At 41.1% G+C, this 15,517-nt stretch overlaps 2 protein-coding genes across 3 annotated transcripts in view; one reads left to right on the forward strand and one right to left on the reverse strand.

Annotated features, from left to right (window-relative positions):
- The window catches only part of LOC134182092 (pleckstrin homology domain-containing family G member 5-like), an 18,190-nt gene extending 2,922 nt beyond the window's left edge, over positions 1-15,268 (forward strand). Inside the window, exons 5-24 of one of the 2 annotated variants that reach the window (XM_062649426.1) lie at positions 352-487; positions 576-736; positions 1,230-1,315; positions 1,804-1,946; positions 2,184-2,293; positions 3,176-3,283; positions 5,157-5,339; positions 5,396-5,494; positions 9,556-9,738; positions 9,928-10,020; positions 10,107-10,163; positions 10,292-10,402; positions 10,598-10,747; positions 10,811-10,945; positions 12,244-12,360; positions 12,429-12,512; positions 12,764-12,809; positions 12,876-12,991; positions 14,055-14,836; positions 14,926-15,268. In XM_062649426.1, coding sequence (XP_062505410.1) covers positions 352-487; positions 576-736; positions 1,230-1,315; positions 1,804-1,946; positions 2,184-2,293; positions 3,176-3,283; positions 5,157-5,339; positions 5,396-5,494; positions 9,556-9,738; positions 9,928-10,020; positions 10,107-10,163; positions 10,292-10,402; positions 10,598-10,747; positions 10,811-10,945; positions 12,244-12,360; positions 12,429-12,512; positions 12,764-12,809; positions 12,876-12,991; positions 14,055-14,836; positions 14,926-14,935 — 2,910 coding nt within the window. In that variant the 3' untranslated portion in view covers positions 14,936-15,268. Of the gene's footprint in view, positions 1-351; positions 488-575; positions 737-1,043; positions 1,148-1,229; positions 1,316-1,803; positions 1,947-2,183; positions 2,294-3,175; positions 3,284-5,156; positions 5,340-5,395; positions 5,495-9,555; positions 9,739-9,927; positions 10,021-10,106; positions 10,164-10,291; positions 10,403-10,597; positions 10,748-10,810; positions 10,946-12,243; positions 12,361-12,428; positions 12,513-12,763; positions 12,810-12,875; positions 12,992-14,054; positions 14,837-14,925 lie in introns of those variants that run through there. The other variant, XM_062649427.1, reaches the window with a different exon arrangement.
- Positions 7,544-8,885, reverse strand: LOC134182326 (uncharacterized). The gene is made up of 2 exons (XM_062649725.1): positions 8,318-8,885; positions 7,544-8,259 (listed from the first exon to the last, which is right to left on the reverse strand). The coding sequence occupies exons 1-2, from the start codon at positions 8,883-8,885 to the stop codon at positions 7,829-7,831; spliced, it is 999 nt and encodes a 332-aa protein (XP_062505709.1). The 3' UTR covers positions 7,544-7,828.
- Positions 15,269-15,517: the final 249 nt, after the last annotated feature.

The following is a 15,517-nucleotide window of genomic DNA, read 5'->3' on the forward strand; positions in this document are numbered from 1 at the left end:
GGAAAACTGGACCAAAAACAAGACATGAGGAGCTGGGGAATTCTACATTCTCAGTAATTAGTGAAGGCACCTGCATGATTTCTATTAATGACGACTTAGCTCACAGCAGTATTCACAGTTTATTGGTGGAAGTGGCAACACTGACAACATCAAAGGAACAACATCAAGACCTTTGACTGAAAGGGGTCTGGCTAGTGAGACTAAAAGGACAATATCAGACCTTCTTCCCCACTATCCTATTGTGAAAAGGGGGAGGGGATGGTTACACCAAACTATAAAAAATTTAGGCTGTTGCGTTATTCAGCTGTTACCCTCTTATTAGGTTTGTCATAATGAAGACCCTTTTATTAGGTTTGTCATAATCTGGATTGCCAAATCAGCAACAACAACAAACCCTTACATCTATGTGGCTTCTGTGACAAGGAAGTCCATCAAGGAGAGAAAAGCCTTCACTGCAGATTCGAGGTGGAAGCTCCTAAAAAGACAGGTTTATAGTTTAGTTTTATACAGATGGCATATGAATGTCTTACTAAGTTAGTACTTATACTTACCTGTATACATTGATTGTTTTCTAGAGGAGAGAATGAGTGGGGAGTTCTCTGATCTGGACTCTGATCTTTGTACTCCTGACTTGAGCAATAATGCTAATCTAGTCATACATCCTGCAAACTCACTGACTGGTTCACGAATGGCTGCTACCAGACAAAAGAAGAAACAGAGACGACACAACACTGATGTAAGGTGTTTGGATAAGACGATCATGAACAGTCATCATGAGATGCATGCCTCTGTATAGTGTACCCCTATTAATGAGCCCGGGCTTGGCACAGCAATGCTCTTCGACGTGAATACTTGCCTTTGCATAGACGCATGTTGTTAGTATGCAAATTTCCTGCAAGCAAATTAGTCACCCACCATCCCTATACTCCTACACAAAACCACTTCATGGCATTGCTGTAATAATTAACCCACAAGATTAGGTCACCTAGCTGCAGCTGCATACTCATTTCCTTCAAGCGTAGTCTGGTTCAAACCAGAGAGCAACATGCTCATGGACTTATCTCCCCTATGTTCTCAGTGTGAAACTCATAGAGTTCAACAATCCTTCACAAGATGGACGATCTCCGCCTGCACTTGTTCTTCCTTTGTAATACACCTACACGTTTTTGTGTTTCTATTTTTTATTGAGTTGTTCTGGAAGTCATCTGACTTGAAACTTGATTGTTTAGGAGCCTGGGAAGGAATGGTTTGCTCTAAAAATATCAGAAGACAGTGCACCAGAAGTGATTCCGAGTTTGAAAGGGAAAACGCTAAGGTTTGAGATCAAATTGTGTTTGTTTGTTTTATCAGCATGATAACTGGTGTGAAAGTGAATGATACACAAAGAGATAAGTTTCCCTATGATTACAGAGATCCACACATATCACTGCCTGCATGCCTGTTCTGCATGCTGCTCAGATTTCCTCATATGAAGTCACTTCGATGTGAGACTCCAATGTGGGCTTTCACACGCATAGTTCCAGATCAGATGCTTTTGTGGGCCATCTATTTTTTGATTGCTGTTGTTGTGTTTTTCTTATCTTTGCTATCTGATCATAATGAGCACTTACAGACCTATATATGGGGTGTACATGTGTATACTGTATTGTTATACATTGTGCAACAATTGTGGTGTGTGTGTGTGTGTGTGTGTGTGTGTGTGTGTGTGTGTGTGTGTGTGTGTGTGTGTGTGTGTGTGTGTAGTGTGTGTGTGTGTTTGTTTGTGTGTGGTGTGTGTGTGATGTGTGTCTTTCAATTTGGCAGGGAGGTGTTGCAGCCTGCGTTTGCAAGACATCAGATAGCATTCTCGGATGTACAAGTTTACATTCGGAGTTCCCAGTCGCCACTCAGTTACGAAAGCGACACATACTGTCTGGGTGGACAGCATCTTTACCTAGAGTTTGCGAGTAAGTCAATAAGTTAGCTTAATAATAATAATAATAATAATAATAATAATAATAATAAGTAAGTTAATAAGTTAATTGAGTCTATATGATCATGAAGGAACATTCAGTTTCATGGTGTGTGTGTGTGTGTGTGTGTGTGTGTGTGTGTGTGTGTGTGTGTGTGTGTGTGTGTGTGTGTGTGTGTGTGTGTGTGTGTGTGTTACTGTATCTATTTCTCATGTTGTGTACATGTTGAAGGCACTGATATTGAAAAGAAGGTACGTAGAAGTAGAAGTAAGAGTGTGTGGTCACGAATGAGGTCATTCTCAATGAAGAGCAAAGGTGACCATCACCACAAGGTCAATGAGGTATGAACTTTGCAGAAAATTAGGCAATGTACATGTTTATAGCAGCAGCTACCCATCTCAAACAAATTCTCAGAATGAAGGAAATATCAAAGTTTAAAAATTAATATTTAGTTAATTATTTTATTTTATTGTTTAATTAGTTGCAGGATGCATGCACGAACACACACACACACACACACACACACACACACACACACACGCGCGCGCGCGCGCACACACACACACACACACACACACACTTAATATTTTAATAATAAGATGAGCATTTAAATCAATAAAATAATAAATTTAAATTTATCATTTTAATTAGTCTGCAAGTTGTGAGAGGTTTTTAATCACACATTTATATTAATTTTATTTAATTAACTATACATTATTTATTTATTTTATTTTATTATATGCTGGATATCATTGTAATTTATTTTATTTATTAACTATATATTATATATTAATTTATTTACTAAATATTTGAAATAAATTTTGTACATAATTAATTAATTTTAAACTTTGATTTTAATACAACACTAAATACATTTATAAATTCATAAAAAATCATTAATATTAACGAAAACTGGAGAGAGAAAATTGCCAACTCCAGTCGCCTCATTAGTCTTCACATTATTACTTGTCTGACTAATCCGCCCCGCGTACACCGAAGGTTTGGCCACGCGAGGCTACAGGATAACATGCATGTTTCCCTATTATCTCTGACGTGCGCGAGAGGCGTGCTCATTGACAAGCCCTGCCCTAAGCGTTTCCCACTGGATATCCGTCCATCCTATTTTTTGTGCTCATCGGCCAAGTGTCGCACGTTAGCAGTGCTTGTCATCATATGAGCTAGACTAATGGCCCAATGACATTCTCACTTTTCTTTTCCACTAGCGACTCTTCAAGGACGTTCACCGCTGGGAAGCGCGGAAATCGAAGACGATGATGGAGATAGACGACCAAATCAGACGCAGCAACAGCGTTCCGAACGGCCCACGCTCTGTAAGTGTGTTTAGCTACAGTGTAGCAATGTGCTAGTGCGTGCAGCTACAGTGTAGCACTGTGTGTGTTTAGCACTGTGTGTGTTTAGCACTGTGTGTGTTTAGCACTGTGTGTGTGTAGCTACAGCGTAGCAGTGTGATAGTAGGTGTAGCTACGGTGTAGCAATGTGTTACAACTGCGGCAATTATGACGTGAGACACGCGCTTCTGCTCGAGCACATAAACCGCAATACTAGACGCCAACACTGACGCTTGTAGCTGTCGTTAGCTTTGCAGAGACTTCGAGGAAACAGTGGAAATTGCCTGCCGACAAGCGGGTGCAACGTCATGCAGCAGCGGATATACGCAGTGTAGCAACTTGAGTTCCGGTTCGCGTTCGCTTTGTTGTGGGAGTTGCACGGCATGGCAATTATTTTATTTGCACGACACACGCTGTGAGGTGCACACACACACACAGCAATGTCTGCAGCCAGTCGTAATGCTGAGCATCGTTTACAAGTTGGTCGTGATATGTGGGCGTGGTCACGTCGCACTACATACGGAAGAACGTTTGGCAGTGGTATCGCACTGACGTGGTCGCTGTGCATATACGCATTAGTATTTTATTTCTGGCGGGATTGTCGTGATGCATGGGAAATTCAACGAGGATGTTGCGTCACTTCCGGTTAGGTGGGCGTGGTGCAGTGGTGCTCACTCCAAATGTCAATTCCTGACTCATGGCAACGGGTTAGGTTACTGCAATGCTTTAGGTTGATGGCTAAATTTATAGTAGTGTATGTATGCAGCTACAAATACAATGCAAACACTAATATTGCTGTTGTAATGTATTGGAGTGGGCGGGGCAGCAAGCCACATGTGGATGTGCATAACATGTTGTGGTGGGGAGCAGCCCAGAGGCATCTGTAGTGACCTTTGTATTGTGTGAGGAGTGGGACTGGTGGTGAGTGGGTGGGTGGTTGACTGTGGTGAGTGTGGGAAGTATACCTGACATTCAACCTTTACATGTTTATGAATGTTGCTATGTGGATACAAAAGATGCTAATTGTAGAGAGCACCTAATATAGATGTTTAGGTTGGAAAAAAGGAATGACTTCAGACACATGAGTATTGCTTCACACACACACACACACACACACACACACACACACACACACACCACTGTGTGTGTGTGTGTGTGTGTGTGTGTGTGTGTGTGTGTGTGTGTGTGTGTGTGTGTGCTGTCTATTTGTCTGTTTGCCTATACATCTGTATGTATGTTTGTCCTGTCTGTGGCCTGTTTGTTTGTTGTCTATTTGTTTGTATGGCTGGCTGGCTGTCTGTCTGTCTGGCTGTCTGGCTGATCGCATATATTGTTTGTCTATATACCTGTCTGTCTGTTGTCTGTTTGTATGTATGTATGTATGACATTTTTGTATTTGCCTTGTTTGTTTGTGTTCCTGTCTGGCAACATGTTTTTACACTCATGTCACATGGTTGTGTTGTGTTGTGTGTGTGTGTGTGTGTGTGTGTGTCACTGTGTGTGTGCCATTGTCTATTCATAATCCTAATTAATTAAACCACAATACCCACTCACCTTGTAACAAATTCTATATTGATTGATCACCATGTTTTCAGATGACAACATCTTTTGTTTCATCAGTCAAATCAGCACACCTAAATGCACCAGATCTCCTACCATTTTACCATAATTAAAGAACCCAAGAAATACCAATAGCTAAGCATCTAACAAAGAGACAATTAATGTACCCAATTTGCTGTTCTTCAAACTAGGTTAGTCACTGGGTGGTGGCACTACTGGGTGGTGGACTAGACCCAAAATATCTTAACTAGTGTAAAGGGTGATGATGATCAATGACAATTAGTTTTGTGTGCAGGCCACAAACAGGAAGGATATGAGACAATACCTTGGTCATAGTTCATCTCAAGAGGAGTCAACCAGCCAACAGGCAGTGAATGGGGACATTGTGGATGGTACCGCGATCGAATTCAAAGGGATGATGTCAAGAAATCGGAGCAGCAAAGTGCATGCTCTACTCGGATCGGCGTTTACTAATACGGTAAGAATGTTTGATGGAGGTGACCGGCTGGTGTGATGTTATGTGGTGGATTGAAGGCTCAACGGACACTCGAAGAGCAGCTGCAGTTTTTCTCTGTGTATGGATTGCCGGTTGTTGATGGAGTAAAGAAAGGCAATGAGGAGGAGACGTTGCAGGTGAGCATTGATCGCTGAGTGTTGGGTGAAGGACGTTGCATGCATGGCCTGTCACTCACTGTAGCTTCACTCTCATTGCTACGTTACAGGTAATTAATTAGTGAAATATAATCAAAGGATTACACTGTAATTATGGCTCTTACCGTTTGTCTGTTCATTTTTTGTTTCAATGTGTACCCAACGTATTGAGTTATAAGAGCATGTGACGCTTGTTGCTTCATACTGTTGACTTCCTTACAGCTGTCGCACACACACCTTTGGTTTGCCACTTTGTTAGCACTTCCATACATTTTTTGTCATACTCAGTGAGTGCCAACTCTTTTGGAACTCTTTCAAGGAAAGCGGATCTTAGGGGCGGATGCATGGGTCTTTAGTGAGGTTTCTGACTGCTAATCAAATGGTAGTGTAGTGTTAGTGTTAGTTAGTTTACTGAAACCAACAGAAACCTCGTTACATGCGAGTTCCTGGTAAATTCTCATGCTGAGATCAATTTATGTAGTAAACTAATGGCTGTGTGTGCGTGTGTGTGTGTGTGTGTGCGCGCACGCGTGTGCATGTACACAAAAACCAAGTCTAAACTTTTTAAAAAATTTAGACTTATAAATAAGTAGCTACATTGTCCAGCTACGCCCAGGTGCATTCAATTGTGAGGAATTATGTGATAACTTTTTGCCGCTTTGTTTGTCTTTGATGAAATAGCAGACAGATCGCTTGTTGGGAGGCATTTTGACAGTGTGCAGGTGGGTTTGCTGTAATGACCCGAGCGTTTGTGACACGACAATATATGTGCGACATCATAATAGGTGACGTGACAATGAGTAGCCATAGGATAACATCAAGAAGTACAGATGAACATCAGCAAGGCATAAGTATAGGGGCGCATTTCTTTTACCTCCACTGGCTAATCCGGATGAGGCGGTAGAGGTACTTCGGTAGAGCGGAAGTAAACTGGGTGGAAGCAAGAAAAAGAAACGCAGTGGTAGAGGTGAGCATGCGCAGTGTGTTGTTTGAGTAAATGGACGAAGTTAGTGAGATTTTGACTGCGTTTGGAGCCGTTCTTGCCGTTTCACTGGCTGAGGAATCTGATTTGCTGATATCTCTTTTGTTCAATGGCTTAGATTTTCTGGGACTCCTTCTGGGGGTCTTGGCTCACAGACGACAGCATGTGCGAATTGCAGGATTTGCAGAAGATGTCGTGCCTAGGTACCATCCTGAAGACTTTAGGCAGCACTTTCGAGTTTCAAGGAGAACTGCAAGCATTCTTGTGACTGCTCTTGGACACTGCAGAGGTATCCCTAGAGCTTCAGATCCACAAAGAAGGGGAATATTGCCTGTTGATGTCGAAAAGCAATTGCTGGTAACATTGTGGTTTCTGGCCACGCAAGAGCCCTTTCGAAGCATTGGGGACCGATTTGGAATATGTAATGCCACTGCCTACAGAATTGTGAAGAGAGTCATATCAGCCATCAACAGAAACTGGACTCCCAAGATTATCAGGTGGCCTAAAGATTCAGCATCTGCTAGATATGTGATTGATGGATTTCACGGTCGTTGTGGATTACAAGGGGTACTTGGGGCCATTGATGGATCGCATATAGCGATCAAGGCTCCAAGAAGTAATCAAGATGCATACATCAATAGAAAATGCTTTCATTCGATAGTTCTACAGGCTGTTTGTGATCATAGAATGTTCTTTAGAGACTGTTTTGCAGGCTATCCGGGGAGCACACACGATGCTCGGGTTCTCAAAAACTCTGACTTATATGATCGCATTACCGAATCTGTTGACACTCTGTTTCTTTTTGGCAGCTACCTATTGGGAGACTCGGCATATCCTTTGTCATCTTGGCTAATGACTCCTTATAAAGATAATGGACATCTGTCTGAAAAACAAAGAAACTATAACTTTCTTCATTCTTCAACGAGAATGGCTATAGAAAGAGCGTTTGCTCTGTTGAAAGGCCGCTTTCGAAGACTGAAATATGTGGATATTGACAGACTGGAAGACGTGCCAGATATCATTCTGGCAGCCTGTACTTTACATAATATTTGCATCATGTCTGAGAATGATATCGAACACTTCGTGGACAGTGATGATGATAACCAAGAAGCTGATGGCATTGATGGGCTTGATGAGGATGGTGTTGAGGAAAATAATTCTATAGGTAATGCTGATGGCTCAAGAATAAATATTGGGAAACGTAAACGTGACCTAATTGCAGAACAGTTATGGGAACACTGTAGAGTTTTAACATAATAAAACTGTGGATAAAGCTTCAGTCTTTGAAGACAGCTACACTAAACTCTATCTGTTGCTAATAATTCTGAACACAATCAATGTCTGTCTGCAATAACTTTGAGAGTGTCCACCAGACTTTTCATTACAGTCATCCTCTCTGTTTGCATTTCTTTGAGGACCTTCAGTTTTTCCTTTTCCTGCTCATATCTCTGCTGTTCGATGTGTTCAATGAGCTGAACTATGTCCCTCTTGGTACCAGCTTTTCTGGTAGAGTTAGTGGCAGAGTTTTGTCCTTTCTCCCTTGCCTGCTTTTTGGCTGCTGGTGGATTTCCTGTGTCTTCAGCATCTGCTTTATCATCGAATAATTGTTCAGTATCATCGTGGTAGCAGGCATCATAACTGCTGTTGTTGGCAGTTTCATCAGCATAGCTGTAGCTGCTGGCTACTCTCACAGGTTCTACTTCAGGCCTATCTCCAAGAATGCCTTTAAGTTCTTCAAAGAAATCACAAGTACGTGGGTCCCGCCCTATCACATCATGAGAAAAATGATAACAATAAAAAATTGTTGTTTCATATTAGCAGACCTGTTTTCTTGTTGTGATCTATTGTGCGGCGGAACAATGCCTTCAGCGTTTTCCACCGATTCTCACACTGCAAACTAGTTACGCAATATCCCTTCCTTGTCAGTTCTTCTGCAATCTTCTTCCACACACACCGTTTCTTCGTCTTCTTGTCTGTCAATTCTTCTTTGTGGACCACGTAGAGACTGAGAAGAAGCAAGGTTTCCGTTTTACCCCACTGATGGACACTAGTAGTAGCTGTAATGCTGGTAGCTACAGGTGTGGATGATCTGCTTCTATCAGCAGACGAACAAGACGAATCAGTATGTAGGGTTAGACTGGAACGTCTCCCCTCAGCCTCTTTAGGTCCCGGAGTCCTCTGAATTTGTTGTTCGCTGTTACAAAAGATAGCTACAGCTGCAGACGGTTCACAAAAGCGTGTCATGACGACATCCGTACGAACAGGGGTCTCCTCCCTAGCCAATCCACTTGGTGCCCACAGCAAAGGAGTGGAACGATCTCCTGTAAGCGTTCTGACAAGATTGCACTCTGTTGGAGATCCTACATCGAAAATCCGTCCTCTTCCCGCCATTCTGTCAAGCAGTGAGCATGCGCAGTGACCTACCTCTAACGAACCTCCACCAGCTCCACCGGCGAGAGGGTGGTTGAGTTGGTGGAGTTGGTGGAGCTCCACCGCCTTATTCGGTGGAGGTAAATGAAACGTGCAGAAACTCTACCGCCTCATCCGGATTAGCCGGTGGAGGTTAAAGAAACGCGCCCTAGGACACAGAGTACTGAAACATCACCAGTTGCTATTCCAAGTGATAAAAGATTGCATGCTAAAGGAGAAGCGAAGAAGTATAGCAGTTTGCAAGCGTATAGGAAAAAACTTTTTGTGACTTCACGAATTTCAAAAAAAACCCAGCACAAAGCAAAGTACAGGCACCAGCCACCGTGAAGAGCACCAGTTGCTTTTATGAAAGTAGAAAAGGTCATGTGCCAAAGCAGTAGCGGAAAAGAACAGCGGTTTGCAAGCAATTACGAAACAAAAATTTAAAATGCCAGCGGCCATGGACCACTTTCCTTTATTCATGTATATATACATAATCCATCTGTCTGTCTGTCTGTTTGCTTGTCTGTCTGTTTGTCTGTCTATTTGTCTGTCCATTCAAGTCTAAATTGATAATAAAACTGTATTTAATCTAAATAATTTAATGTATTCATTGTATATAATTACAATAGCAATTTGTATCTAATTGTAGTTGAAACCTTGGAAAGATCTTGTAAGCGGATCCGACAAAATCAGCAAACGAGAGAGAAACCAGCAGGAAGCAATATGGGAGTTGATCTGCACAGAGTTGTCGTACTACCAACGAGTCAAAGCTTTTTATGAAGTATTCTATGCAACACTCGTTGAACTACAGAAAGAAAAATTTCTGAAAAATGTAAGAATGTTGTGGCAATCTCTTGGTTTTTCACTTTCTGTTTGTTTGTCATTGTCTTCATTTATCTGTCGTTTCTGTTTATATTTTTTATTGTTAATTTATTGTTAATTTATTTGTTAATTTATTGTTAATTTATTGTTAATTTATTTGTTAATTTATTTGTTAATTTATTTGTTAATTTATTTGTAGGTCAATCTTGATCATCTATTTGCAAATGTCAGAGATGTCTACGAATTGTGTAGCTCATTCTGGGACAACAGCCTTTATCCTTTGTACAAACAGGTGACTGACTTTGAGCAATAGAGTTGTTTTTGAAAGTTAACTGCATGTAAGGGACAGTGAGACTAATTGATTTTGTTTATTTTCAGTGTCAACAGAACAAGTTCAGACTTCACCCATTCCAGATTATAGATGTTTTTGATATGGTGTGTGTGTGTGTGTGTGTGTGTGTGTGTGTGTGTGTGTGTGTGTGTGTGTGTGTGTGTGTGTGTGTGTGTGTGTGTGTGTGTGTGTTCGAGCATTGCATGTGATGACTTGCTACTGTTGTGCTTAGTTTGAGGATCGATTTTATCCATACGAAGAATTCTGTGTACGAGAGAGAGAATGCACTGCTTATCTTACAACACTGAAGAATGAGTCTCCAGACTTCAAATTGTATCTTGAAGTATGTATTGTTTGTTTATTGTCCTTTGTCTGTCTGTCTGTCTGTCTGTCTGTCTATATGTCTGTCTGTCTGTTTGTCTGCATGTTTGTTTGTCACATGTGTGATTGTCTATTTGTTCGTCTATCTAACTGATTCTCTTCATATATACATCACACTTTAACACGAAGTACTCCATCTAATTATATTTCTGTCTAGTGGTGTGAAAAGCGCCCTGAATGCAACAGGATGCATCTAATCGACTTCATCAAACAACCAAGAAACAGACTAGCTCAATATCCCCTCCTATTGAAAAGAATGGAGCAACAGACGGACGACGATGAGACGACAGACAGACTAACTCGACTTGTATGAAACAGATGTCACTGGAAAATGTAGATTGTGTTGCTTTATGCAAGTGCTGTTTGTCAGATTGATCGTATGGAGGGTTTTCTCAATCAAGTGAATTCGGCGTTGGCTCATCTGGAGCAGGTGGAAATGCTGCACGACATCATGAGCAAGCTGGATGGATACTCTGGCATTGAGATTCCGGCCGAATATGAGAAGGTTTGTAGCTATGTGGTTGGATGGAGAAATGGGATTTTGTATGTTGGTTGATGCGTCTGTCTGTATATGTGGTCGGTGTGTTTGTTTGTGTGTTTGGTGTGTGCATGTGTTTGTTTGTCATTGTCTGTGTGCATGTCTGTCGTTTGTGTATTTATTGTCTCTGTTTATTTGTCTGTCTGTCTGTCTGTTGCTTGTCTGTTTGTTTGTCTGTCTGTCTGTTTGTCTGCCTATACGTCTGTCTGTGTTTTTTGTGCGTCTGGTGTCTTGTTTGTTTGTCTGTCTGTCTGTTTTGTCTGTTTGTTTGTCTGTTTATGTGTCTGTTTTCTTTCTGTTAGTCTGTGTTTGTTTGTGTCTAGTGTGTCTGTTTATCATCTGTTTGTTTGTCTGTCTGTCTTAATTTGTGTGTCTAGTGTGTCTGTTGTTTGTCATCTGTCTGTCTGTTTGTCTGTCTGTGTCTCTGTTGTCTGTGTGTTTGTTTGTGCATTTAATGTGTCTATTTTTTATCATTTGTTTGTTGTATGTGTGTGTGTGTGTGTCTTGTGTGTCCATTTGTGTGTCATCTGTCTCTGTTTGTCTGTCTCTGTCTGTCTGTTTGTCTGTCTCTGTCTGTCTGTCTGTCTCTGTCTGTCTGTCTGTCTGTCTGTCTGTCTGTCTGTCAATACATATATTTTCAAACATTGAACTATTATACACCATCTAAGCAAAGCAACTAAATACTACCCAAGCCAATAGGGCTTGGTTCTACCTACAACTATTTATGTTTATGTAGCTGTCTCTTAAAACAATCTTCTGTCTGTCTGTCTGTCTGTCTGTCTGTTTGTCTGTGTATGTTTGTCTGTCTGTCTGTCTGTTTGGCTGTCTTTGTCTCTGTCTTTGTCGTCTGTTTGTTTGTTTGTGCATTTAATGTGTCTATTTTTTATCATTTGTTTGTTGTATGTGTTTGTGTGTGTCTTGTGTGTCCATTTGTGTGTGCGTCTGTCTGTCTGTCTGTCTGTCAATACATATATTTTCAAACTTTGAACTATTATACACCATCTAAGCAAAGCAACTAAATACTACCCAAGCCAATAGGGCTTGCTTCTACCTACAACTGTTTGTTTATGTGGCTGTGTCTTAAAACAATCTGTCTGTCTGTCTGTTGCCTGTGTGTTTGTGCATCCAGTGTGTCTCGTTTGTTTCTCATTTGTCTGTTTGTCATTCTGCCTGCTTGTGTCACATACTCATCGGGCATTCATCTCCAATCACACGAGAGCCTACAAGCAACTACGGTACTAACACATTGCATCTTCTCTGTTTAGTATGTCTCAGATGTGTTGACATTAAATCTTCTGTCTCGTATGCCGGACGTTCCCGACGATCGCTTGAGACAACTTTTTCATGAGGGAGACTTACGACTGAAAGACAGCTCAACGAGGGTCAGAGTCAACTGATTTTATTGTGGATTGTTACTGATTTGTGATGGAATTGGTGTTGATGACTGCAGGATGTCCGTGGGTATGTGTTCACTGACATGTTGTTGTTGACGACGAGATCAAGAAAGGGAGGCAAAGTGAAGATTGTTCGTCAGGTAAGATCTTCTTTCATCATGTGACATGTCTATTTTGTCTGGTTGTGCATGTTTATGTTTGCCAGTACATCTGTCTGTCCATCCATCTGTCTGTCTGTCTGTCTGTCTGTGTGGCATGCATGTGGTGTGTGTGTGTGTGTGTGTGTGTGTGTGTGTGTGTGTGTGTGTGTGTGTGTGTGTGTGTGTGTGTGTGTGTATTTTATACACACACTTACTCTCTTATTTCTTTAATCTAACGTATTGTTATATAGCCATTTCGAGTTGATAGAATTCGATGTGAGAGACTAAGAGATTCCGGTAGGTCATTACAAAGCACAAGAATCTACATTATGTCAGAAAAGTTCACTTTCTGTTTCCATCTAGGATCATTTCTTCTTGTCTATTTGAGTGAGTATTTCTTGCCCATTGCTTTTGTTCACCTCCAAACTCTGAATGGAGAGCAATCTAAAGTGTGGAGCAACGCAATTGAAGCTGCCAAGGTATATTAATTTATTTACTTTATTTTTATTATTTTATTAATTAATTTATTTTGATAATACTGTACTGACGAGATTAATACCCCACCCCATGGTTGGCTAGCATCAAAGGTAAACTAGGGGATGAGACTTTACTCAAAACCTGACACCTGGAGGTGTTAATTGGCGGAAGTAATTAACATAATCAATTGACAAATAATTAACCACCTGTCATGTGTCTCATCCAACTGGATAATTTGTCAAAATCCGACTAGGTCATCTTGATAATGCTCTGGAAGGGCTTGAGACTCATTCGTTTTGCGCGGTAGTCCTATGTTAAAGCGTTGCTTCCACCTGACAAGCCATCCATTGCTTGCTTTAATCCTACAATGTTTAGGTCTGCAGCAACTCGCTTTGCTTCGTCTATCAGTGTAACGTTAGAAACTGCCAGGCCAAAGTTTTGCCTCTCGCAAAAAGTCATATACTCAGTCATCAAGCTGTACACTTAATGGTTCACGTCCGTCGTTCATGTTTCTTGCTTTCTTTCCTTTTGGAGTTGCTTTAGCTCCTTGGTACTTTGCATTCCAGTTCCCCACACACTTACTGTCAATGCTAGATTGGTTGGCGGCTTTGACACCACCCAGCCATTGCCTTGATGCCATTCAACAACGCTGATTTTGTATTCAACAGTGAAGCTACCATATCTCTTGGGCATAGCTGCCTAGAACACATTGCCAAATGTGTAAGCAATTAACTAGCCTATATAGAAAGCGCCAATTAGCACCAATTAAAAAACAAAAAGGTGTGAAAATCTTAGGACCTGGACCAAAGGTGGGAATGGGACTTTACTCAAGGCCTGGGGTATTAGTCACGTCAGTACAGTAATTTATTTTATCAATTAATTTATTTTCTTAATTACTTTATTTTAGTAATTTATTTTATTAATTAAGTTAATGTATTTTAATTTCATAGCATCTGCATGGCTGTTCTTGTGTTCAGGCACCTACTTGTGGTGACTGACAATACACATCAACATATTTAGTAATGCCAACTTCATTCTCACATATTTGTTATTTTTTTATTACAGAATGCATATTTGCATGCTCAGCAGGGTGAAGAAGTCGCTCCTCCTAATGCTCTTTTTTTTCGTCCGCATCTCTCTGCATCATCCTTCAGCTCTGGTCTCTCTATGCCACGAGACCTCAGCCGACCTTCGACTCCATCACCGTTTTCATCTCCAGGAGGCTCTCCTCCTCCCAGAAGAACGACAACACTCCCAGCAATATCTCGTACTTCAAACAACAGAATGGTGCCTGCAAATCTTTTCTTTTCGATTCCGAAGAACTCGCCGTCATTACCATCTCTTCGTGTATCGAGCCCATCTCACACAGTCAATCAAGTAGATGGCACCAAGCAGCGTCGCTCGTTTCCAGAAACGACATCAAAAGCTTGCTTGAATCCACAAACACGAACTCAGAGCGTTTCCGAATCGAATCTCGATCAGTTGATAGACATGCTGCCCGCCACACCATGTGATGATGATGATGATGATGATACGACGAATCACAGCCAGAAATGTGTGATTGGAAGCAGCAAGAGTGCGGACAACTTAGACACCATTTCGAAATCGTCTAGTTTTCGCTGGCGGTCACAGACGATTAGCTACACACCTTCACCTCCAGTGACAAGAAGACGGGCGTCTGCCTCAGTGTCGTTCGACACGAGGTCTTGCTACAGTTTGGACAATCTGGTCTGCAATCAATTGGAGACACTACAGGAAGAAGAAAGAAAGCGAGAGGTCCAGAGTCTGTCGCCGATGTCACACCGAAAGTTTATGTGGCACAATCAAGAGATCACACTCAATACATCGTATGTATTTCACTTATATAAGTGTGTGTGTGTGTGTGTGTGTGTGTAATACCAATACTTTGTATGCTAATTGATTTTGTGTTTGTTAGACATGTGTGAGCCGATGCATCTCGATTATAAGCATTTTCATCAAGACATTTACAAGCTACAATAACCATTGATATTAATTGTTACAAATGAGGTAATATTTCTATAGATTTTTTAGTGTCAATTTGCAGAGTAGAGCGTAAGATAACTTTTGTGTTTGTTGATGCAAACTAAATAATTCGATTCATTACTGCTGCTGCAACAGCAACTTGTTGGATTGTTTCTGCAGAGAAATGGATTTCTATCAGACTAAATGTAGACACAGTACGTGCAGTCATGTGTAGAATGTAAAGAGGGTGTTGTCATGCACTTACATGTAAACATGTATTTCATTGTCAAAACTCATGGATCTCAGAATGTATCAAAGTCAGGGCTGCTAATGTGAATATGAGATTTTATGCTTGACCTAGTCAGTCAAAATGCCAGCTAGTATAAAATCGTGAGTTTGTTACAACCATGTAGCACAGTGAAGCAATTAAGTCTCAGTAAATCGACCGAGTGTTACCTGTAGCAACGACAAGCCACAACTACAACACGCACACGCAAACGCGTGGGCGTGGGCGTTTCATTATACCATCCATTTCTACACTAATT

Source organism: Corticium candelabrum, chromosome 7 (assembly GCF_963422355.1).
Source record: "Corticium candelabrum chromosome 7, ooCorCand1.1, whole genome shotgun sequence".
Lineage (NCBI taxonomy): Eukaryota > Metazoa > Porifera > Homoscleromorpha > Homosclerophorida > Plakinidae > Corticium > Corticium candelabrum.

Excerpts from the sequence above, each read along its gene's own strand:
- LOC134182326 (XM_062649725.1), bottom strand. The coding sequence starts at position 8,885 with ATGGCGGGAAGAGGACGGATTTTCGATGTAGGATCTCCAACAGAGTGC. Across the intron at positions 8,260-8,317 it reads AGATCACAACAAGAAAACAG|GGCGGGACCCACGTACTTGT; the intron begins GTCTGCTAATAT and ends ATGATGTGATAG.